This window comes from Convolutriloba macropyga, chromosome 14 (genome assembly GCF_964194025.1).
Source record: "Convolutriloba macropyga chromosome 14, txConMacr16.3, whole genome shotgun sequence".
NCBI classification, from domain to species: Eukaryota; Metazoa; Xenacoelomorpha; order Acoela; family Convolutidae; genus Convolutriloba; species Convolutriloba macropyga.
The window spans coordinates 45,386,161-45,412,373 of record NC_134481.1 but is presented as its reverse complement, the minus strand read 5'-3'; the positions used below and the strand labels follow the sequence as shown (position 1 = coordinate 45,412,373).

The 26,213-nt window shown below is 38.2% G+C and overlaps 1 protein-coding gene across 1 annotated transcript in view; it reads left to right on the top strand.

Moving 5' to 3' along the window:
* The window catches only part of LOC142353476 (bis(5'-nucleosyl)-tetraphosphatase [asymmetrical]-like), an 81,548-nt gene that overhangs the window by 35,235 nt on the left and 20,100 nt on the right, over window positions 1-26,213 (top strand). The window contains exon 2 of the mRNA XM_075405729.1: window positions 12,522-12,645. Within this exon, the coding sequence (XP_075261844.1) occupies window positions 12,528-12,645 (118 nt within the window). The 5' untranslated portion in view covers window positions 12,522-12,527. The remainder of the gene's footprint in view (window positions 1-12,521; window positions 12,646-26,213) is intronic.

Below are 26,213 nucleotides of genomic sequence, written 5' to 3'. Positions count from 1 at the left end.
CAGCTACTACGGTGTTTTTTGCACGTTGAATTTTGCATTTGTTAAATTGAACTGGTGTTTGAAAGTTGTTTTATTGCTTACGGTTTTTTCTCTGATCATTTAGATTTACACAATTTCATATAGGAGGTTTGCGAGTGTAAGATTAATTGTGGTACATCCTCTGCAAGAATCAAGGATCAAAGTACATTTTTTGTTGTCAATTTTTATGTTTATGTTTTAATGGTGTGGTGCCATATTGTTTATTTCATTATTTTCAATCCTTTCAGAATTAATATTGTTCGGAGGAGTCATAATGTGAGTAGTTTTGCTCATTTTAAAATATGGGAATTGCGTTTTATTCCTCTGAAATTCTGTATTTTCATGATTTCAAGCTTTTTTACACAGTTAGCTTGTGATGATTGCTTGCTGGTATTTATTTTCGACATAAACGTGCGCAGTGGTTGAGTAGACTACAGGGATTACACTTATCCATGCTAACCTGTCTGTGGGTTGGTGTCTTATTTTTTTCACAATTTCTTCATTGACCATTGGGCTTGCGATGGGAGGCGTTTCTTTTTATTTGTGATCATGTATTTATGCCGAAAAATCGAGTGAAAAGTTGAAATGTGTTTACACCATTCCTATTGTTTGATGGATTTTGTTGTTCGTTTTGGTGTCCTATTTCCATGTTTACTGCAACGGTTAGTGCTCTCTGTTTCAACTGTATCATGTAGAAATTCACGTTGAATTTCATCATCTGACATATTTGTTAGAGACATATCGCAACCTATGTCTTCGCAACGATTTTCAAAGTTGCAATTTTTAGACAGTTCTTTCAGAGTGCTCTAGCATCAATCGACTGTTACAAATTTGTTCTGTTTTCTTGAAGAGAAAACACATCGATCAAAGGTGATGTTACAAGTTCAAATGAAAACAGTTTCTATCACTTCCCAGAGTCTGAGCGTTGAAAGATCATAGATAACATCTTGAGTAAATTTCTGTGTTACTATTCTCCATCCCTCTCAGCCTATTTTGAGATGGAGGCGAGATAAACTTTTTTGATCTCACAAAGCCCTTGGGCGTTCCCGTAAACAATTCCTGAATCTGCGATTTCTCGCAATGTGATTTTATGGTGATTACTCCGTATTTGTTTTTTTCTATTTCCGTTGCATCTTCGCGAGGTTCCTCGTATTTCGGAGCAGGTAGAAATTTGACTCTTGAAGGTTTTGGTTCGTGGAGTGTGTCCAAAATGATGTTTTCACGTGCCCCTATTGATAGCTTTACTTGTTTTTGCCATTTCTCGCATCGAGTGGGTGGTTCTGTAGTTGTTTGTTCCTCAAATGCTTCGATTGAAAACGGGGTGTTTCGGGATTCTCGAGTTGCTGACTGAGCAATTATGTACAGATTAACGATATATACTGATGTGTGTTTTCGCTCAGTGAAATTATTTTATTTATGAATTGGGGAGTTTTTGTGGTGGTAATTGCTTATAATCTGTTTGTTTGAATTATTCAATTTTAAGTCAATTCTTAGTTGATAATCGCTCCGCGAATACAAAATTATATTTGGCTATAATGGTTCGCTTAGCGAAAAACTAATTTTTATTTATGACTTCGAATTGTCTGATTTGTTTGGCAAATGATTGCTTTGAAAGATTTTTCACTTACAATGAGTTCGAATTAACGAGAATGAATTTAAAATGTGAAGTAGAAATTGATCAGCAATTTGATCGTTCACTAAAATATGAACAAAGGGTTAAAAATAAAATTGCGGCGAAGATCAGGAAATTGGAAACTTGAACAGGCAGTGATACATATCAGCAAAGTGAGAAGAATGAGCAAATAAATAAATAATCTCCAATTCATGAAATGTAAGTAAAATCAAAGTTTGCTGGGGAAATTGATCTAAATTAAAATTTGAGTGAATTTAAGGATTTGCGACACAAATTACGGATTTAAAAAGATTAAATGTACTAGTGTATTGCAAAAAGCAATCAAATTCCATCTTATCAGTCATTTTGGATGGCAGGCTGATTGTTTTGACATTTTCACCAAATTTGGAAACGCTAAATATTGCCCACACTGCTTCACGGTCAAGTACAGTGTCGATTAACTAATTTAGATTAACGATTAAGAGATACGTGAGGCATAAAAATATACTAAAAATAAGTGTCAAATTTAATTGTCTGAGCCTTCTTCAAAGCCTAACTTTAGATTTCGAGCCTACTTTTCAGGAAATGAAAACAAATTATCCGGGAATTTCAAAAACTCCGGAAAAAAGATTGAAAATTCTTTGATGTTTTAAATGTAAACAAAAAGTTGTAAATGTGATGTTAACGGTAAATGATTTCAAAAATTCGTTATTTTAACTCTTTTTTGTAGAATTCGATAGATAGAGTCAATGACAAGTTTGTAATTGCTCTTGTATGTCCCATTGTCCGCCCTCTTCCACCTGTCGATTTGAATCCCCCTCTCTTCCACCCATCCCTTAACCCCCCCCACACACACACACTCACACACTTCGATCATCCCCACTAATGCTAGCATCCCTAAGCTCTAAGCCCCAGCTGGCTACTACCGAAACCAATCGCTCGATGGACGTTTTTAGCGCAATTCGCCCAACGTCAGTTGGTTATGTTTTGAATTGATTACAATTACTCAAAAGTGTGAATAGTCAGCAAATCCACCGACATATTTTAAGTCCAAACACCAAAATTCATGCAGAGTTTTAATTCATTTAATCAAATTTTCAGAACAATCATCTTGGCTCAATTTTATTTAGTTATAAATGCTTGATTTACTAAGTTCTTTTGAAATTTCTTACGTTGTGTTCTGTGGTAAAGTTTTACACTTGATTTCTAGTGACAGAAATCAAACCATATTAAATGGAGTGTTTTTTTATCGAGTTTCTTTGGATTTTGGTTCTTGCTCGACATTACGAATTTTTCTTCCTTAGTCATAGAATTAAATTTGATCAAAATTATTCTAAATTTCTGCGGCTGTAGTGAAAACCGAAGATTGCACGGTAGCAGAATTGGGACTGGATGTCAAAATGCAAGAATTTTTTGTGGCTTTTTTGTTGGTAAGGTAGAGTTGGTACCACTCATTTTTTCACGAAGCCGGAACTCTGACATCGTTTTACATACGTATGTAGTTTAATGCATTCAAGTGGGAGTATTTTGTACTATTAAGTCATTTGATGTGTCAAACTTATTCTTCTTAAGATACAAGGTTTTAATCCATAATAAAAGTGGTTTGAATCCATCAGCTACTACGGTGTTTTTTGCACGTTGAATTTTGCATTTGTTAAATTGAACTGGTGTTTGGAAGTTGTTTTATTGCTTATGGTTTTTCCTCTGATCATTTAGATTTACACAATTTCATGTAAGAGCTTTGCGAGTGTAAGGTTAATAGTGATACATCCTCTGTAAGAATAAAGGATCAAAGTACATTTTTTGTTGTCAATTGTTATGTTCATGTTTCAATGGTGTGGTGCCATTTTGTTTATTTCATTGTTTATTTTCAATCCTTTCAGAATTAATATTGTTCGGAGGAGTCATATTGTGAGTAGTAGTGCTCATTTTAATTTATGGGAATTGCGTTTTATTCCTCTGAAATTCTGTATTTTCATGCTTTCAAGGTTTTTTTACACAGTTAGCTTGTGATGATTTCTTGCTGGTATTTATTTTCGACATAAACGTGCGCAGTGGTTGAGTAGACTACAGGGATTACACTTATCCATGCTAACCTGTCTGTGGTTTGGTGTCTTATTTTTTCACAATTTCTGCATTGACCATTGGGCTTGCGATGGGAGGCGTTTCTTGTTATTTGTGATCATGTAATTACGCCGAAAAATCGAGTGAAAAGTTGAAATGTGTTTACACCATTCCTATTGTTTGATGGAATTTGTTGTTGGTTTTGGTGTCCTATTTCCATGTTTACTGCAACGGTTAGTTTTCTCTGTTTCAACTTTATCAAGTAGCAATTCACGTTGAATTTCATCATCTGACATATTTGTTAGAGATATGTCGCAACCTATGTCTTCGCAACGATTTTCAAAGTCGCAATTTTCAGACAGTTTTTTCAGAGTGCTCTAGCATCAATCGACTGTTACAAATTTGTTCTGTTTTCTTGAAGAGAAAACATATCGATCAAAGGTGATGTTACAAGTTCAAATGAAAACAGTTTCTATCACTTCCCGGAGTCTGAGCGTTGAAAGATCATAGATAACATTTTGAGTAAATTTCTGTGTTACTATTCTCCGTCCCTCTCAGTCTATTTTGAAATGGAGACGAGATAAGCTTTTTTGATCTCACAAAGCCCTTGGGCGTTCCCGTAAACAATTCCTGCATCTGCGATTTCTCGCAATGTGATTTTATGGTGATTACTCCGTATTTGTTTTTTTTCTATTTCCGTTGCATCTTCGCGAGGTTCCTCGTATTTCGGAGCAGGTAAAAATTTGACTCTTGAAGGTTTTGGTTCATGGAGTGTGTCCAAAAGGATATTTTTGCGTGCCCCTATTGATAGCTTTACTTGTATTTGCCATTTCTCGCATCGATTGGGTGGTTCTGTAGTTGTTTGTTCCTCAAATGGTTCGATTGAAAACGGGGTGTTTCGGGATTCTCGAGTTGCTGACTGAGCAATTATGTACAGATTAACGATATATACTGATGTGTGTTTTCGCTCAGTGAAATTATTTTATGTATGAATTGGGGAGTTTTTGTGGTGGAAATTGCTTATAATCTGTTTGTTAGAATTATTCAATTTAAAGTCAAGTCTTAGTTGATATTCGCTCCGCGAATACAAAATTATATTTGGCTATAATGGTTCGCTTAGTGAAAAACTAATTTTTATGTATGACTTCGAATTGTCTGATTTGGTTGGCAAATGATTGCTTTGAAAGACTTTTCACTTACAATGAGTTCGAATTAATGAGAATGAATTTAAAATGTGAAGTAGAAATTGATCAGCAATTTGATCGTTCACTAAAATATGAACAAAGGGTTTAAAAAAATTGCGGCGAAGATCAGGAAATTGGAAACTTGAACAGACAGTGATACATATCAGCAAAATGAGAAGAATGAGCAAATAAATAAATGATCTCCAATTCATGAAATGTAATTAAAATCAAAGTTTGCTGGGGAAATTGATCTAAATTAAAATTTGAGTGAATTTAAGGATTTGCGACACAAATTACGGATTTAAAAAGATTAAATGTACTAGTGTATTGCAAAAAGCAATCAAATTCCATCTTATCAGTCATTTTGGATGGCAGGCTGATTGTTTTGACATTTTCACCAAATTTGGAAACGCTAAATATTGCCCACACTGCTTCACGGTCAAGTACAGTGTCGATTAATTAATTTAGATTAACGATTAAGAGATACGTGAGGCATAAAAATATACTAAAAATAAGTGTCAAATTTAATTGTCTGAGCCTTCTTCAAAGCCTAACTTTAGATTTCGAGCCTACTTTTCAGGAAATGAAAACAAATTATCCGGGAATTTCAAAGACTCCGGAAAAAAGATTGAAAATTCTTTGATGTTTTAAATGTAAATAAAAAGTTGTAAATGTAATGTTAACGGTAAATGATTTCAAAAATTCGTTATTTTAACTCTTTTTTGTAGAATTCGATAGATAGAGTCAATGACAAGTTTGTAATTGCTCTTGTATGTCCCATTGTCCGCCCTCTTCCACCTGTCGATTTGAATCCCCCTCTCTTCCACCCATCCCTTAACCCCCCCCCCCCCCCCCTCCCACACACACACACTTACACACTTCGATCATCCCCACTAATGCTAGCATCCCTAAGCTCTAAGCCCCAGCTGGCTACTACCGAAACCAATCGCTCGATGGTCGTTTTTAGCGCAATTCGCCCAACGTCAGTTGGTTATGTTTTGAATTGATTACAATTACTCAAAAGTGTGAATTGTCAGCAAATCCACCGACATATTTTAAATCCAAACGCGAAAATTCATGCAGAGTTTTAATTCATTTAATCAAATTTTCAGAACAATCATCTTGGCTCAATTTTATTTAGTTATAAATGCTTGATTTACTAAGTTCTTTTTGAAATTTCTTACGTTGTGTTCTGTGGTAAAGTTTTACACTTGATTTCTAGTGACAGAAATCAAACCATGTTAAATGGAGTGTTTTTCTATTGAGTTTCTTTGGATTTTGGTTCTTGCTCGACATTACGAATTTTTCATCTTCAGTCATAGAATTAAATTTGATCAAAATTATTCTAAATTTCTGCGGCTGTAGAGAAAACCGAAGTTTGCACGGTAGCAGAATTTGGACTGGATGTCAAAATGCAAGAATTTTGTGTGGCTGTTTTGTTGGTAAGGTAGAGTTGGTACCACTTATTTTTTACGAAGCCGGAACTCTGACATCATTTTACATAGGTATGTAGTTTAATGTATTCAAGTGGGAGTATTTTGTACCATTAAGTCATTTGATGTGTCGAACTTATTCTTCTTAAGATACAAGGTGTGCATTTGAGCTGTTTTTCCAAAGAAAATAAACTATCGTTAAATACCGTTCATCAGAACAGCAATATAATAAAATTGATTCAGTTTGTTTGCTTTTTTTCAATGGTAAAGGTGTTTAATTGTTCTCGTAGTGAAGCAATTATTGTAAATGTGTGTGTCTTTTTCATGCAAAATTTTCGTTTGACCGTTTTGACTTTTACGCTCTTGACTTTTTGCGTTCAGCGTGATCCAAAATTCTCTCAATCAAAATTTCAAGCAGCTGAATTTAATTGGCGGCAATTTAATACAACACATCAAATGAAAAGTGCGCCGAAATTGGTGCCATTTTTCACTTTCAATCTTAGTGGTATATTTTAACCTCTAATGTGGTTATTTGAAGCCCACTATAGAACTTCTTAGTCCCATTTAGGCTCCCCCCTCCCCCCACTGAAGCTGGCTGCAATTGATAAGAGCTCCTACTAGCTGTTCGAGAGCAGTTCTTCCGACGTGTAGTTGGTTATCTTTTAACTTTGTAAATCATTTTATTCGATTGTGAAATTAGTTTTAGGTAAAACTGACGATGAGCGCAATCTTTGTAAACTTTCGTTTTTTAAATCTATTTTTTTAAATTAATAATTCCTTCTCTGGAGCTTAAAAAATTCAGCTTCTTAACTTATGGGATTAGTAACAATCAAGGGATCTGTTCTGTTTCGCCCCCACCCCCAGATTAGTAAGCATAAATTTTTTATGACCCCAAGCGGACGTGCTTTTTTCTTACATAGTGACGTGCTATATAACAACATATAATTTGTAACTGGGGGTCATAAAAACACTGGGGGCCGAATCAGAATAGATCTCAATCAATTTTGAACCTTAGCCTCTGATTTTCGGAGCTTCAGTTTTCAAGGGTTCAGACTTTTCGCGGTAGCGTTTTGAAAGTAGGAGATAACAGGGGATGTTGCATTAGAAATCCATGGTTGTAAACTTGCCCGCTGTTTGTGAACTAGCCCGATGCTTTGCGCACAATTTGGGCTATAGTTAACAGAAACGATGTATGTAAATTAGCCCAAATTGTGCGCTAAGCATCGTAAAAACTGGATCTTTTTGTTTGTACCCCCAGCTTGGTGCATATTGCACCCCCAGACTCACGGGCATTTTTTACAATGGTGCACTATTGAATTGAACGGGGGGGGGGGGGGGGGGTATGAATATCCCAAAAATTTTTGCCTGCTGTTTCCACAGCTTTTTTAATCTCTAGTCGCGTAAGCTTTCATTTACAAAGTTGCCCACAGAATTTTACTTTCTCGTTGGTCTTTGACTTTGATAGCTTTCACCCATCTACATTGGTACGCTCTCCCCTCGGCTCCCTCTGCATGTGGGTCACTGTCTTGCCGAATATCCCAAAAATCCTTGCCTCCTGTCGTTTCCACAGCTTTTTTGATCTCTAGTTGCGTAAGCTTGCATTTACAAAGTGTTGCCCTCAGAATTTTATTGCCTCCTTGGTCGCTGATCGAATTAAGTGCTTCGTCAACTTCGCCTCGTGAAACAGTAGTCTTAGGTTTTAAATAATATACGTTGCCTCTCTTCTCTTCCACACTCATCCCCTTGGATCACGCAGTGTTTCCTTCGCCGGTGCTTCTTGTATGGTTAGTCCCATAAAGTTCCTATAAAGTTTATAGTTAGTCCTACAAAGTTGCAACGCTTGTGAACGTTCAAAAAACTCCTGAGTGCATATGAAAAACAAAAGGCTGACCTTTCGGGGACTGACTATATAATAAATCAATGTCACATGTATTACAACCACCTGCGGCTACTATTTTCGCACAGGCAAATTGTTGAAAATTAAGTTTGATGTTCCAATGAGTTGATATTCCAATGAGTTGCTCGACGTTGCATTGCCTCCAGTGGTTTTTGATGCTACTTTCTGTTAATCTTCTGTTGCATTGTGCGCACCAAGAATTTAGTGAATTTCTGTCTGTTTCGCATATTCCTTTTCCATGGAGTGCAAGGCCGGGAGCGCTTAGGCATTCTTTGTGGCAATATCGGCTTGTCAGGGGTTTCTTTTCCAGTGTAAATTTTCTGGGCCCCCGGGATGGCATGCCTAAATTGTTTCCTCTGCTTTTGCTTTTCTCCCAGTGTAGAAAGTGGTTATCCCTTTTGCTGACGAGTCTGCGCCATTCTTTTCTCTCGCCTGTTAGTCTGTCTAGGTTGTTAGGATCGATCCCTGCTTCTCTTATCATGAGTGTTGTGAGTTTTTTTTCTGTTCCTGTTGTTTTGTTTCAGAGCTGGGAGCCAGCCTAGCATCGCTCTTTTGACAAGCCTCTTGTTGTCCCATCGGAGCATATGCCCTATTATTTGCATGCTCCTCTTTTCAGTTTTTAGCTGTATGGACACGATTCCCAGACTGTTTCGGATGTCTTGCATATTTGGCCAGTTTTTTGCATTGTCTTAAGCGGTGGTTCTCTGTGGTGACTCCATACGTATCTTGCGCGCTTGTTGTTGTTGCTGTGGATTTTCAGGTTGTCCTGAGGGGATTTCTCCGTTGTTGGGTTAGAATCTTGACCACTGGTCTTGGCACGGTTGGCAATCACATGCCAGCTGCCAGGATCACACGTTTTGCTCAGAGTGTCACGTGGAATTAGAATGGGGCAGAAGTAGAACTTCTGCTCCAGTAAACTCGAAAATAGGAGTAGGCTGTTCAATTGCTGATACATAGAAGCAGTAGGTCCATTCGTAACAGAGGCTCTTCGTAGTTTAAAGTTTGAAGTTGCTTGTCGATCCACTGCTGCATCTTCTTAGTCTCTTGTTTCTGCCGAGGTCTGACAGCTGCGTCGAACAGTAGTCCAATCTCCACGCAGGTTTGAACCACAATTGCTTGCTGGCGATGGGTCAGTCTGCTTTTGATGAGACGAGGTCGCACTTTACTCCAAAGGAATCCGGCTCTTTTGATCCGATTTTGCACATCTACTTTGAGATTCAACCAGCTCCCGAGCGTTCTGATGTCGTGGGATGAGTCGTCGCCAAAGACCAATTTTTCTTCTTTAGCAGCATTGTTTTTTTCCTCGAAGAGAGCCATGATTTCTTTTACGGCACAACTTTTTTCTATCTCCGCTCTGGTTCCCAGGATTGTCGTATCATCGGCGAATAAGGAAAAGGTCAGAGTGGTGCTGCTTGTTTCGGAGTTGAACTTCCCAAACTGGTTGCTGCTGGGAATCGTTCCATCGGGAAGGCATTTGAACTCAATTCCGACCGCTTTTCAGGTTGTTTCACCAAGTTCTCTACGGCGACGTTCTGTGACTTCTATCACCATTTGATGAACAATGTTGAAGAGAATGGGAGAGGTCGGGCATCCTTCTCTCAGACCCTTCTCCGGGAACCAGCGGGAACTGACCCCATGTTTGCTCTTCACACAATATGCTGAGTCGTCGCCAAAGACCTATTTTTCTTCTTTGGCAGCATTTTTTTCCCTCGAAGACAGCAATGATTTCTTTTACGGCACAACTTTAATTGCTCTCAAACGAAGTTTGTAGCAATTATATTAGTCCTGTCGGTCTTTTTTTTATGCGATTTTTCGCTTGACCAATTTTTCGTCTGACGCTTTTGACTTTTCGTCCTCAAAAACGGGATAAACAGGTAGCGCCCAGCGGGCATTAAGTGCTCTTAGAGCCTTTTAGCTCTGTTTCAGCTCAAACAGTTTTGGAGTCTTATACTTATGGTGTGAACAGCGGTTCTTAGAGGTTGAAGACCCCCCCCCCCACCCCCCCCCCACTGCTGACCCCCCCCCACTATTGCCCCCCCATCGGCACCCCCGTGCACCCTCCCCCCACCCGTGGCTAGCTACTGACGAACAACCGCTAGCTAAAAACGCAAATTTATACTAATTTTCACAATTTTTTTCAAGATTTTTGAAAATTTTTGTCAGTTTTTTAAGTTTTTTCAGCCCTAGGTGTCAAGGAATCCACTCTAGGATTTGATAATAGGTTATTGATTAGTTTCTAGTGGTAATAGAATGGTTTCAACATTTCAACACTGCGAATTTTTGCATTTTTTTGATAAATTTTGCAAATTTTTTCAATGTTTTTGAAAGTTTTTGTCGTTTTTTAGGTTTATCCAGCCTCAAGAGACAAGGAACTTCCTCGAGGGTTTAATAATAGGTTACTATGTAGTTTCTAGAAGTAATGGAATCATTTTCAAGATTTAAACAACACGAATTTTAGCATTTTTTGACAAAAATTGCTATATTTTTAAAGTTTTTTGACATATATTTTCATTATTCAAGATTTTTCAGCCTCAGGGTTCAGACAACCTCCTGAAGGGTTTGATAATACGTTGCTGCATAGTTTCTAGTGGTAGTAGAATGTTTTTCAACATTTAAACATCACGATTTTTAGCAATTGTTGGATAAAACTTGAATTTTTTTTTTCAAATTTTTCAAAATTTGTCATTATCTAAGTTCTTCCAGCCCCAAGAAACCTCGTATAGGCTTTGATAATAGGTTACTGAACAATTTTTATTGCGATAGAATAGTTTTGAACTTTTTAATATCACAAGTTTTATCGATTTTTTAATAAAACTTATGATTTTTTCAATTTTTTTTTGAACTTTTTGTCATTTTATTTGCAGTTTTTGAGTCCTTTTTTGAGTTTAACGATTAATACTGGCCAACGAAGCTTTTTAAGTCTTGCAGATGGTTTACATGACAAAAATCCAGAGGCAAGAAATGTTCTTTGAACATTTTCGTCACTGCGAAATGTGGAAAGTTTTCTTCTGAATTTTGCACTTTCAGTTTTTTATATGATTTAGTTACTAACGAGGCTAGAATCTCATGGAAAAAATTTCTAGCTCTCTCTTTCTCTGTGTGTGTGTTGGTTGGCGTTTCTTTGCTTCTCTTTCTCGCTCACGTTTTACCTCGCACTCTCTCTCTCTCTCCTTAACTCTTTTGTTGACTTCAGCGGCTGTTATGTGGCGTGATAATATCGTCTATTACCCTAGCCTCACGCCTCTTCAATCAAGCGAAGGCTAACCTCACTAAACAGTGGCTAGGTGCTGACAACCGCCCGCAGGTCGTTTGAGAGCAATTCGCCCGACGTTAGTCGGTTATGTTTTGTTCTATCTCCGCTCTGGTTCCCAAGATTGTCGTATCATCGGCGAATAACGAAAGGGTCAATAACGAGAATTTTACTGCCACGTTGGTCTTTGACTTTGATAGCTTTCACCCATCTACATTGGTACGCTCTCCCCTCGGCTCCCTCTGCATGTGGGTCACTGTCTTGCCAAATATCCCAAAAATCCTTGCCTTCTGTCGTTTCCACGGCTTTTTTTGATCTCTAGTTGCGTAAGCTTGCGTTTACAAAGTGTTGCCCTCAGAATTTTATTGCCTCCTTGGTCGCTGATCGAATTAAGTGCATCGTCAACTTCCCCTCGTGAAACAGTAGTCTTAGGTTTTAAATAATATACGTTGCCTCTCTTCTGTTCCACACTCATCTCCTTGGATCACGCAGTGTTTCCTTCGCCGGTACTTCTTGTATGGTTAGTCCCATTAAGTTTCAACTTTATAAAACGTTTCAAAGTTCATTTTTAAAAGATGCAGATATCAGGCTAAAAGATAGTCATTTGCATGCCTCAAGCAGAGGTGAGGCAAGCCTCATTTTTCATGCAGAGATCAGCTTTTTGTTTTTCATATGCACATCAAATTTTTTGAACGTTGGCTTGCGTTGAAACCTTATAGGGCCAACTATACAACAACCACATTGGACAAAAATATATATAGTTAGTCCTATAAAGTTGCAACGCTAGTGAACGTTCAAAAAATTCCTGAGTACATATGAAAAACCAGAGGCTGACCTTTCGGGGACTGACTATATAATAAATCAATGTCACATGTATTACAACCAACTGCGGCTACTATTGTCGCACAGGCAAATTGCTAACTTCATAATAAGTTGAATTAAATTCAATTCTTTTTACTTTTCGTTTAGTAAGTTTACCATTTTGTTGCAGACGGTGAAATTACCCTGAGCCTAATTCGCGAGTGGGAGCTGCAAAGTATAGGTAAAGGAACTATTTCTTTTCAGTGTTATGAGCGTGAAAGAAAGAGCGTTTGGTTTCATCCTCTTTCGGTGGAAACATGGAACAGCCAAAGTGCCCGAGTTTCTTTTGTTGAAAGCAAATGAAGGTCACTGGAGTCCACCTAAAGGTAAAAAGGGAAAACCTGAAAAACTATCTTGACTCACAACGAATAATTTCCCTTTCCACCAGAATTTATATATCAGTAGATTTTCACGAGAACAGAAATTGTCACATGTTGCCTTTATGCTGTATTGGCATTTATTCCGACAGGGGATGAGTATTAATAGCATTGAGGATTTTATTTTTGTAATTTTCATTTCCCCGTTTATTGTTGTTCTTACAGAAACAAATTTGTATCATATTTGACTTAATAATGTAGGCGAGCTTCAATGGACCATATGGTAATTGAAAAATGATAAACTGAGAGTTTCCGGGTAGATGCCAAGAATGTGAAAACCGGGTCCCCCGTGAGGTCCCTCAGGATAACCCCAAGAGTTGAAAGAGGTCCCTCAAGCGTAAAATGCTCTAAATCCGTCACGTTTCTATATTGAGTTTTACGTTGAACGAAGTTTGCGAGTACAGGGGAGACCCGAGTAATGCAATTCACCTAACGGGGAAGGCTCGAGATTAAGATTGACTCTCAAGGAGGATTTTAAAAATAAAACCTGTTAACAAGAACTTGAAATAGTCATCATGAATACACAAAGTATCAAGTCAACCAAGATTTGGGAACGATGGTCTGTGGACGAGGAAGGAGAGCTTGGGCTCCTTATAACGCCAAACCTTAGCTGGAATTAATACATCAATAGCAGCAATATCGACTCTACACGCTCTATAAAGCTGTTACATATTCTCTTACATTGTTTACTAGTAACATCCCTTTGAGGCAGTATACTATAAGTAACCAGAAAAGTTCGCTGAATTGGTTTTATTTTCGTTTTAAAACCACACATTGGTTGGTAATAACTATAAATAAGTCTATAAACAGTAGTCTAAATGTGCCGAACTCATTTTTAAACCTTTTTACGACTAATGATGTGAAAATCTATAGTGAACGTTTTGGCCTCGTCACTGCAAGCCCTCCATTGGACTAAAGACGGCCTCTGAAGTAAAGTAGATAGGAGTTTTAGTTACCAGCCCTTCAACAAAACTTTTTACAAAACCAGCCTTTTTATAAAAGCAACCTTTTTACAAAACCGTTACAAAACGACTGGAGCAAGTTTCGTTAAACATTTCAAGGGTTCCGATCCTATCATGTAAGGAGCGAACTCCGTGATCGATCTGGGGCGCTTTTTCATACTTTTTAAATAAAACAATTACCTGAATTCTACAAACTGACGGAATATATGGTACGAGAACAAAGGTGGTTTGTAGGTGTTCTTCTATCTGTGATGCAGGATACAAGACATCAATCAGTAAACTAGTTGAGTTAGATGACTGCATTATTGTCGATAATTTCAATGCTTCTAGCCCGTTGGGGCACTCTAAACTACCGGAAGACACAAGAGATAACAGTATTGCAAGTGAATTAGACCTCCGTAATCACGTAGTACTCAACGAAAAGGCCAACACAGGAGAAACTGATTCTTATAAAAGCTTCCCGGACATCAGTCTCGCCAGCTCAACCATAGCAATGATCATCGACTGGCGCTCGGAGTACCCATTAGGCTCGGACTATTTACAAATAGTTCTATCCATCGTCCATGTCATCACACATTCAACACAAAGAACTTTCATCGATTTCTGCAAATCTTACTGGGCAAGATTTAAAGACGACATTGAACTAAAACTTAAAAAATAACAAAGTGCAACAAATGTCTACCATGCGGAAAAGACCTTAAGGAAAGCCATCAATGCAGCGGCTGGCAGACATAACCCACAGGAAGTATTAAAACAGTGGTTGCCAATTTTCCCAGCGAAGCAATAAAACTTTGAAAAGAGAAATAAAATTTAACGAAAACATCCAGTGGACCCCAAAATCACGAGACTAAATCATCAAATAAACAAACATCCGCAAAGTCAAAACGCAAAAAATGGATCCAGTTTGTACAGCCACTTACTCACAGAGGCAACTGCTCTAAACTCTGGAGAACAGAAAAGGGATTTTCGTCGACGCTAAACCACCTACAAACAAAGGCATATACTTTGTTGCTAAGAAGACTACTCAGCATGATTCAAGGAAATGCGCCAACAAGTTTGACCATCAATACATTCCACACCCCCGAGAAAAATGAAAAACATAGAAAATACACTAAGAACAATAAGGAAACTGGAAAAAGTGGGCAGAATGTTTGCGTAACACAGTGAAAGAAGCTATGAGACACAAAGAAAAGCAAGGCGCTGGGACCAGGTTGAATAGACCCGATCCACCTACACCATCTAGGCCTTATAGCACTGAGATACCTCATTTGAAACCATAAACCTTTCTGTAATACTTGCAAAAATCTCGAACATCTGGAAAGTTGGCCAGGTTATACCCCTACAAAAGCCAACCCACAGACAAATCTAAAAGCCTAATTGTTGTGATAAACTTATTAAATAGTCTACATGTGCACTCTGGAGGCTATTTAATTTCGTTTCAGCTTCTGATTGCAATCTTTTACTTGATCAATGGAGGCCGGACATTCTTTGGGTAGCCCCAGTTATAGGGGATTTCAGATTCCGGCGGAAGGTATTCTTTTGCGATAATCGCTGCAATTTATCACTTGACAAACCATACGAAGTCAAACCATACGAAGTCTGAACATATTTATTACTTGTCAAACCATATGAAGCCTCAGATAGGTTTCACTGGTATCTGACTACTTTTCTTGTACTTATTTATTTAGATATTATACAAGATTTATCTACGATTCCATATTTGGTATCAAGCATTTGGCGAGAGCGTTCTCCGCATCTGCTTGATTGCTTCCCTACATTTGGCCATCCTAAATATTTTTCTTAGTCAAATTTTTGGTGTGAGCGTTCTCCACATTTGTTTGACTAATTAGTTTAGGCCCCTAGCGGCCACTTCACTTAGTCCCCCTTTTACCCCAGGTTACAATGGGGCCCCCACCACCGCCCGAAGCTCTGCAATATTTGTAACTAGCCTTGCAATGTACAACGGAGTGCATTTTGTGTCAAATGTAAGAAGATATATGTTCACATTGGTTGTTTGGGAATTTCAAGTACTGCAAATATCAAAGAAATGATCTACTGGTCATGTGGTGGTTGTACTCCTAGCTTTACTGCAGAAATATCTGCGCTGGACAGAATTACGGCCGTTGAAAAAACTCGATTGTGTTGATTCTTTGATCCGCGAAGTGACAATGCTACGCAATGAGATAGCGTTGAAAAGGAAACCGGAATTCCCTTTTCTAAAAGCTGCAAAAAGTGGACCCAGCAGGAATCGAAACGACAGGTCATCCAGTCATCACAGTGCGACAGTAAACAAAAAGAGAAAAGCTGATGATCTTGAATTTGAAACTGTACAGAGAAAAGTATGATCAACTAAGGAGGTAAAACGAACACCAATCCAGCAGTCATCAAGGGTGTCAAAAAGCCCCCGAAGCGTCGTCATTTATATGTAGGTCGATTGAGCCAGAACATAACAGCATCAGAAATGGAGAAGTACTGTATAGAAAATAACGTCGAACTACTTCACATTCGCCAAATTTCGAAGTCAGAGGCTCACCTGAAAGCCTTCCATTGTGTATTTAAATTTGATGAGGAGAAAGTTGAGTTACCTAATTTCTGACCTGAAAACGTTACGGTGTCAAGATTTTACCTGAATGAAACCGCCCGTGATTGGCTAAAAAAAGTGGATCAAAATTGACTACTAGTCAGTCCTCCATTAAGACAAAGATCGACGAAACAAAGATCGAGGAAACAAAGACCTACAGAACTAAACATTTGTCTACATAATGTACGATCTATCAGGAACAAAAGGAAAGATGTAAATGCCCTCTTGGAAGTAAATGAAATTAGTTTGGGAGTATTTATAGAATCGTGGATTACGAACAACTCAGATGACGATTTTATTCTAAAGCAGTGTTGTCCCCCGGGGTTTCTTTCCTATAGTGCACCAAGGGTGAATAAAAGAAGAGGTGGAATCTGCCTCTTTTACAGATATGATATCCATTTGGAAAATTTTGAAAAGTTTACCTCTGAATTTTTTGAATGCTGTTATGCCTCTTTAACTGTTGGGGCTACCAGTTATTTAGTAGTCGCTGTTTATCGACCACCTGGATTAAATGTTAAATCTTTCCTTGATCACTTTACTGCTCTTTTTGATGAGAAAAGGCTACAATTCGACAAGATTGTTCTCCTGGGTGATTTTAACATTTCACTAAATGTAAATAACGATGCATCAAAAATGTGGAACTCATTTTTTGAAGATTTCGGCCTGACTCAGTACGTCTCTGAGAAAACGCATAGAAGTGGCGGGATTCTTGACCATATTATTGCGTCAAACAATATTTCAATTAATGTTAAATCGAATAGCTTCATTACTTCTTCGGACCATTCGTTTATTTGTTTCTCGCTAAGCAGTGTGAAACAACGCAAATCTCAGCAATGTTTGATGTATAGAAATTGGAAGAAGTTTGACTCTGATGGTTTTCTGAAGTTATTTAAGTCGTGCTTAAAGTTGGATGTTGCCTAAAGTATTGATGAAGCATGGGATATGTATCTAAGGTTTGAGGAGAATATTTTGGATTCTGTTCTACGACGCAAAATAAAAACATTTACTAAGCATCAATGCCCATTTTTTGACGATGAGATTGAAACGAAAGAAGGAAAAAGCAGAGCGTAAATACAGAAAGTCGTAATTATCTGTACTGAAATCTGAATACGAAAATGTTACCCATATGTATTTTGAAAAATTCTTAGAAGCGTAGGTTGTACATAGAGAATGCGTTGATGGAAAATTGTAGCCGTAAAAAGTTTGCCACATTAAAATTGCTTCTTGGTCAAGAGGTAGAACAGCTCCCGAAATATGAAAACAAAAAACAGCTTGCAAACGACTTCAACGAGTTCTTTATATCTAAAGTGAAAAGTATTATTGCATCGATTCCGACTGCGATAAGTCCAAAAATTCTGAAAACTGAAGTTAACTCAATGTATTCGTTCACAGAGTTGTCGATAAGTCAGTGTAGAGATTTAATTTTGGCGTCGTCAAACAGTACATCTCCACTGGACATCATTCCGACACATCTTGTAAAGTCATTTTCGGATCATTATTTTCTCGACCTCCTGAAACTTCTTATTCTTTCGCTGATGGCGGGATATTTCCCCAGTCCTTTATACTGGCCATTGTTAGGTCCCACTTGAAGAAAGCAAATTCTGACAATGAAGATTTTCCCAATTATCGACCTATCTCGAACCTAAGTTACATTTCAAAACTATTGGAACGGGCGGCTTTCATACAAATGCGTGAACACCTTGAAAAGAATAGTCTCTTAGGCAAATACCAAAGTGCCTACAGGAAGTTTTTTCTACAGAAACAGCGCTGGCTAAGATTACAAATGATTTGCTCCTCAATTTAGATAGGACAAAGAGCACTTTTTATATTGGACTTGATCTATCAGCTGCCTTTGACACTCTCGATCATGAATTACTTCTTTCAATTCTTGAAACAAGTTTGGGTTTCAAAGATAAAGTGCTTAGCTTTTTAAATAGTTATCTTAGTAGTAGATCTCAAAAAGTGTTGATTGATGGTCAATATTCGATGCCAAGAACTATTAAAACGGGTGTTCCTCGAGGAATTATTCTAGGTCCCGTTCTTTTTTCCTGCTATCTTGTTCCTCTGGAAGTTCTGTTTGAACGTCTTGAATTAAATTATCATTTTTATGCCGATGACACTGTTATATATTTTGTTTACCATGCTTCGCTAAATCAGGGGGCTTTTGATTTGATACTTACGACTCTCCAAAAGTGGTTCAGTGGTGCTAAGCTCCGATTAAACTCGAATAAAACTGAATACATGTTTGTTAGTAGAAAGAATATTTTAAATTGCGATAATGAACTTCCAACGGATGCCAATTTTTCTAACAATGTTACTTTATTGGGCTTCAACTTAGATTCCAGACTTTCATATGCGAAACAAGTTAGTTCCCTGTGCCGTAGATGTTACTATTTCCTGCGAAAAATTTATTCCATCAGAGATACAGTCGACAGAAAGTCGTTGATCGAATTAGTTTGGGTAATGATTCTCTCGCGATTAGATTACTGCAACTGACTGTACTATGGACTACCTGTGAATATTATACAGAAATTACAGCGTATAATGAACTCAGCATGTTGTCTCATTTGTAGGTTATCACCTGGTTCACCAACAGAAAATTATATCAAAGAGTTTCATTGGCTACCCATGAAACAACGTATCCTCTACAAAATTCTACTTTTTGGTCACCGCTTAGTTCACCATCCGTGGAAAGTTCCGATGTATCTGGGCGCATTAGTTTTCCGAAATGATAAGATGACTAGATGCCAATATACATACAATTTGAAGGTTCCTAATGTCACAACTGCATTTGGGCGAAGATCCTTCAGTTTTGCTGTTCCTTTCGAATGGAATAAGTTGCCTTTTGAGATGAAACTAATACCCCATGAATTGGATTATCGCAAAAAACTGAAAAATTTTTTATTTAAATTTTGATTTTGAAAGCATAATAAAAGCTTAAGACCAATTGCACTCCTCTTCCCTATCGTAAAACTAACAGAAAAACTTACTAAGCAGATTTTTAGAATATAAACTAAAAGAACATCAGCATGGCTTTAGACCTGAGCATTCCACACCATCAGCTCTCAGTATGTCAACAACGATATACAGAAAAACCTTAATCAACAGAAACCTGCAACAGTACTCTACTAGTAGCCTTAGACATCATCCGTGCTTTCTACTACTAAGAGACATACTCGAGGCATCACTACCGTATAGCTCTAAAAGGTGAATCCTTTCATACATACAGGGCAGGTTTTCTTTAGTGGAATTTAATAATAAAAAATCAAATGCAGAAAAGTCTAAAAGGATGTACCCCAAGGTGGTGTATTTTCGCCACTGCTCTTCAACATCTACGTGAGCAAGCTGCCTCTACCCCCGAAAGATATAAACACCACGATTAACGCTGATGCTGAACTTTGAAAAATTACGTGAATTACCCACAGGGTGAAAAATTAGTGTCATAACTTCCTACCTAAGCATTGTACACGACTGGCTGGAGCCAAGAAAACTCATGTTATCAGCTGAGAAGCCAAATGCAACTGTGTTTACAGCCTGGAGCAAGGTTGACAAGTTTGACCCAGATCTCACTCAACAATTCACCAATACCGGTAAAGTTCAAAGTAAAAGTACTTGTTGTCACTTTTGATAGTATGCTGAATTTTGGAGAACATGCAAGGAGCACCAAAGAAAAATTACAAAAGCGCAATAATTTAGTGATAGAGGATGGGGCTGCAGACTTAAAAAGCTATCGGGCGGAGCATCCTGAACTTAGATGCTACATTTTTAGCTTCCACAATCAGCAATACAAACAGGAAGCACCTACAAGCACAATAAAACATTGCTCACAATTACTCGTTGTGTAGAAACGTCGACATCAGCGACTTACAAATTGAGGGTGAATTGATGCATGTAAAAGCTAACATATTGTTACCAATTTCTAGCCGGCAGTTATGAAAGCCATCGTGCAGATAATAAAACAACCTTTTCAACCAGTTTTTGTCCCCTGAGACCGACACTAAATGATACTTATAGGGACCGCGTGAAACACACAAAGAATAAAGAGTAATTAGGTCGCAAAGAGTACAAATGCGCTCAAAAGTATCCACTGACACACGGCGAATACTCAGTTGAACAAAGCAAGCAGGCAACTAGGTACACCTCCAACAAAAGATAGAAAAACAAACGCTGCCACGAATTGCACGTATCCTATTAGCAGAACCGAATACTGCTCCCTGCTAAACTCTTACATAAGGATCTGTAGGATCTGTAGCAAAGGTTGATAACCGCTGTCCCAAATGTGAAGGAGCACATGAGGTAAACCGCTTTTTCAACTGCTGTAAGAACACCAAGGACCTGAAAGTGATTGACCTGTGAGAAAGACTAGTAGAGGTAGCCAACTGGCTGGACTTAATACCATCAGTCCAACACGACCACACTGCACAGAAGAATCAGTCTTCCTTGCCCCGTTCCCCTGATGTTGGCGATGCCTCTCCTGGCCCCCATAACCCTGGGATCCGATATCATTCACCATGACGTAGATGCAGAACGTTTGCCGCACCACAAGCAAGTTGTGGATAGGCAGTAACACTACTACTAATATATCTATTTTTTATTATGATACAATTGCGGCTAGGGTACCAGTTAAAAACGGCAATAAGCGTCTGTATCCCGCTAAAAAATACCTGCGAGTTGCAGCTCTGTGCGACAGCTACAACAACAACAACGAGAACAAAAGCGCTTTCAGAAAATTCTAACAGTCTTAATGCTAAATAAAAAATTTTACTTAACTGTCGGTTCGCTGCTATTTTCACACGGGGAAACCCGTTATCGACACCGTTTCCACTAAAAATTAAGGCAATTTGACTCTACCGAGCTGATCTTGCAACAAACAGTGTATGTCTGTAGAATTGGTTCTAGGCAGTGACACAATATGATATTGATAGTTCAAAAATTTGTCTTGGCCTACCAGTGGAGCTTTTTTCTGAGACTCACAGATGATACCTCATATCATTCAAAATCTGTTTTCTAAAATCCCTCTTGTATGGACATTTAGGGCCATGCAAAGCGATTTTCATTTCACATAAAAAGACAGTATAAAAATCCGAGTGACATGCAAAATCAAATAGTGCCTTCTGACTGATTACCGCACCATTTCTGATTTCGTGATTTCTGATTTCGTGATTACCGAACCACGATATGGTACAAATTGGCTTCCTACAACGCCTAAATATAGCTGGAATGAAAACATCAATAGCGGCAATTGCTACTTGCTTTTATTTTCTAAGAATTTCACATTATTTATTTGACCTCAATTCTAAGTAAATGCAACTGGTGGCAGTTTACTAGTAAACCCAGTTAATATTTTTGCAGAATTGGTTTCCTTTTATTCAACAGGAGTAATCTACGCTGTGAAACCGCACTCTTCGTCCTTTACATCTGTGAGTAACCCGACAAACTAGAAAATGACAGATCGTAAAATGGCACGTTAAAAAAAAAAAACTTCGGATTTAGGTTGTTCGCTGCAGAAAAGATTTAAACGTCAAAGAATAACGTTTAGCATCAAAGGCGATAACAAACACATTTTGATATTATTCGTCAGTGAAAAAAAAAATTGACGTTCTCTGACAATCTGCAAAGTTCAACAGACCCAACAAAGTTTAGGTTAAAAGAAAAAATCAGACCACAACACATTTCACTTCATTAAAAACAAAACAGGTCTGATTGCTTTTTCTTTCAAATTTCAGAACAAAGGAGTTTTGTATCGAAAAGGTAAAACACTTAAATCTGTAGCTTACGTATAAAAAAGCAGTCATATCGTCCTCCCACAGAGCAGTAACACCCTCAAAACATTAACAGGACAACAAGAAAAAAGCGTCTAGAGCGGCTGTTTTAATGCAGCAAACAAACTGAATACTCTTACGCGTGTCTTTTGAAGTTGCTTTTGATAATACTTGTTTCATTCAGCTGTTACAAAAACTTAATAAAAACTAAAACTGACAAACTGATAGATCAAACAAGAACAAAGTTCAAAACTCTTGCAAAAAGCACCTGTATCAATATGCCTGGCGCCAATAATAAGAAAAAGGCTATACAACAACAACTGCAGAGGAGAGAAGCAGAATGGGCAGTCAATGTCGACTATCTTGAGGCAATGATTCAAGAGGAGAATTTAGAGGGCATCAATTTGTCCTATGAGTATCTTTCTCAACAAAAGCTGCAACTAGACAAACTCTGTGACGACCTTTTTAAATTCAACCTCACACAAAATGAATCGAAAGAAATAACGGAGAGATCAGCAGAACGAAGTCTAGTTATCTTGAAATGGAAAAAATATGGCAAAGACCATTCAAGAGAAATTACTACAGACTCCGATAGCCATTTGCCAGAGCAGCAAAGAAGAGCACAACCACATCAAACTAACACCCAAAATGACGAACCCTTAACAACTCTTAAACCCTTCTACAATAGACAAAAAAACGTACAATTTGAGAGGCAAATCAAAAGCAGAGAACAGAACAGATAAAGTACCTACAATTTCAGATTCAGAAAAACAAAAACAACAAAGCAGCAGAAATCCCCAATATGGACAGAAATATGACGATGACAGAAAACAAAGTAACCAATTGATAATGAGCGCTACCAATTCAGATACAACGTCATTGGAAGGAGGGGACTCCGACAACAAAGAAAGTAACAACCAGTGTAACCCGAATTCCTACATTGAGTTTCCTCTGAGAAATTTTGGGTACAGTCAAAAACAGAGACGCACCGATCCAAAAACCAACTTCACACAAGTCCGCGAGAAAATATTACAGCCGAATGATGAGTCAAAGACAGAATGCACTTCGTCAAGGATGATAGCCAGTTTTCCACTCAATAATGGTGACCATCACATAACAGCAGAGCAAAGAAAAAGCAATGGCGGTGAGGACTTGACAAAAACCCGAGAAGCAATTGAAGTTAACTACAAAGAGCAAAACATCGGACCAATCACCATAAGACGCGATGTTGGTACCACTACATCAAACGACAAACCCAAATCCAATGAACACGCTAAAAGGAAACAAAAAATACACCAATCAGATGTAAGTACCGAATCTGATAGCAGTTCATATCAGACATTTGACACTAATATCCGAGACCAACGGAAAACACAAAAGAAAACACAGCCACATCAGCAACAATCAAGACAACGAAACTTACATCCTTTTAACAGGAAACAATCATCAAGTAAAATCACGCCTTTACACAGAAGAAATCAACAGACAACAGACTACGACAGTAATTATCTACAATCAACAGACGATGAAAGCGACGATCATCAACAAATCGACAACATCAGACTAAGCAGTAACCCAACGCATTATGGACTACAACCAAAAATACAAGGAGCCAGAAAAAGAGAAAGAAAAATAGACAAGATCCATGATGTTAACCTTGCTTCAACAAATACCCAATTTCAGGAGACCCAAGGTCAAGGTACTTCAAATATTCACGAACATGTTCAAAATCAAGAACAGCAATGTCTTCAAAGCATCAATTTCTATCAAGATGCGAACAAAATCAATAGAGGTAACCAATCAAATGACAGAGAATTGAGAAGAAAAGCCGTCAACAACCTAATCCCAGAAACGAACAACAATCTTGGCAATTTTAATCTAGACGCACAGGACCAAAGACTACCAAATTACATCAACAGAACTGGCCAACAACCAGACAGACAGTTTCAACATACACAGACAACAGAAAACATTTTCTTGCCACGACAAGCACAACAACAACATGTCACATCCACCATTAATCTTCCAAAAACTCAACTCAAATCCTTCAGCGGAGATCCATTGAGATGGCACGACTGGTTTAGTTTTTTCAAAGCCACAATACATGACAATGTAACACTGACAGATGCCCAACGGATGACATATCTTCAAAACGCCCTCACAGACAGAGCCAAAGACAGCATTATTGGATACTCATACAACGGAGAGTTTTATAACGAAGCAATGCAAGAATTACAAAGACGATTCGGGAAACCACAGCATGTTACAGCAGCTTACCTTGATAATTTGGAACAATGGCCCAGACCGACCATTAATAACCCCGAAAGTTTTGTATCTTTTGCAGCGTTTCTTAGACAAATGGTTCAAACGTTCATACTTCACAATTTCACATCAGATCTTCAATCCTCAGCTGTCCTTAAGATTGCAAAAGATAAACTTGCGCCAACAATGATAATCAGATGGAACGAATACGTCCTTAGACAAGCTATTGTTCAACCTAATTTAATACATTTTAAGGACTGGATCGATAATTACGCAGAAGCTTGCGAAGATTTGTCAACATCACAAAGACCAACCAATCAAGAAAACAGTTCATCTAGAAGATCAAACAGACTCTTCCAACAGCAAAGTAACAAAAGATGTCCTCTATGTGGATACAGTCACAACCTAGGAAAATGCAACCAATTCCTCAATAAAGATATTAACGAAAGACAACAAACAGTAAGACAACTGAAAATTTGCCCAAATTGCCTCACCGAACACCCAAGAGGACAGTGTAACAGTCATTACCGATGTCGAATCGAAAACTGCAACGGATTTCATCACTCAACAATTCACAGAAACAACTTTAACAGTTCACAGACATTTTCACCAACTCAGCAACAGCAAAGAAACCAACAGCAACAACATCAACAACAAACAAACAACAAGGTTCAAAACCAATCTGCAAACAATTATCACAACAATCGTGGTCTGCAAAACAACGGACACCAAACACAGATAACCGCAAACAGATCACAGTTTCAACCACATGGATTCAACTATGGAAGAATGGCTGGTTACAATCATAACAACAGCACACGTAATTCGTTTGGTCAAAACAATAACACTAACCGTTTCAATCAGAATTACAATCCCAACAACAACAATGGAAGCACCTTCAATAGAAACTATAACAATCCGAACAACTTCATGCCAAATACAAATTCACGACAACAGAACACCGGACATTCTCATAACCAAACATACACACAAAATCAAAGCCAAAGGCAACAGAATTTTAACAACAACAACAGCAACCCACGACCACAAAATCACACATGCAGCAACAACCAAATCAGCTCGTGGATACGACCTCAAGTTCAACTTCAAGCCATTCCGGTTATCCTTTACACTGAAGACGTATCAATAGAAACATATGCTCTTTTGGATAGCGGGAGCGACAACACACAAATAACAAACTCAATGGCAAAAGCACTCGGAATAAAAAACACAGATCACATTGCAGTACCAATTTCTTCACTTTACGGAGAACATATCATAACATCAACTGAAGTTCTTCTGGGAATTGGATCACTCAACAGCACCCGACCTCTTTTCAACCTACCGGTGTACGCCACGTCAGCATCTGACTTTCAAATGCCGAATGTACCCGTTGAGATGTTGAACTCTATCTGCGCCGACTACGATCATCTTAACAACATCACATTTCCACAAATACGAGATAACAGAATAGGAGTTTTAATCGGAGCGGATGCCTTCATAGCAACAGTACCACTTAAATTCACAACAGGGCCACCAGGAACCCCATACGGAGTCTTGACGCAGCTTGGATGAACCGTTACAGGACCAATACCACAGAAATACAAGCCAACCAGTAATAAACAAGAAATCAATTACAACATCACGCTTTACAACAGAATTAAGAACCCAGAACAGGAAATAGAGAACGACATGCTTCAAATGTTTTGGACAATGGAGGGAAAAAGTTTAGTGAGCGGAAAAAAGACACTGACAGCAGATGACAGGAAAGCTCTTGAAACACTAAAAAGGACGACATGCCACAACGGTTCTCGTTATGAGATCGGACTACCTTGGAAAGATGACACTAAGCTACCGAACAACTACTTTCTTGACAAAGCACAATTACAGTCACTTGAAAACCGACTTCAACAGGAACCAGACCTATTTTGTCGTTACAACCAAACCATC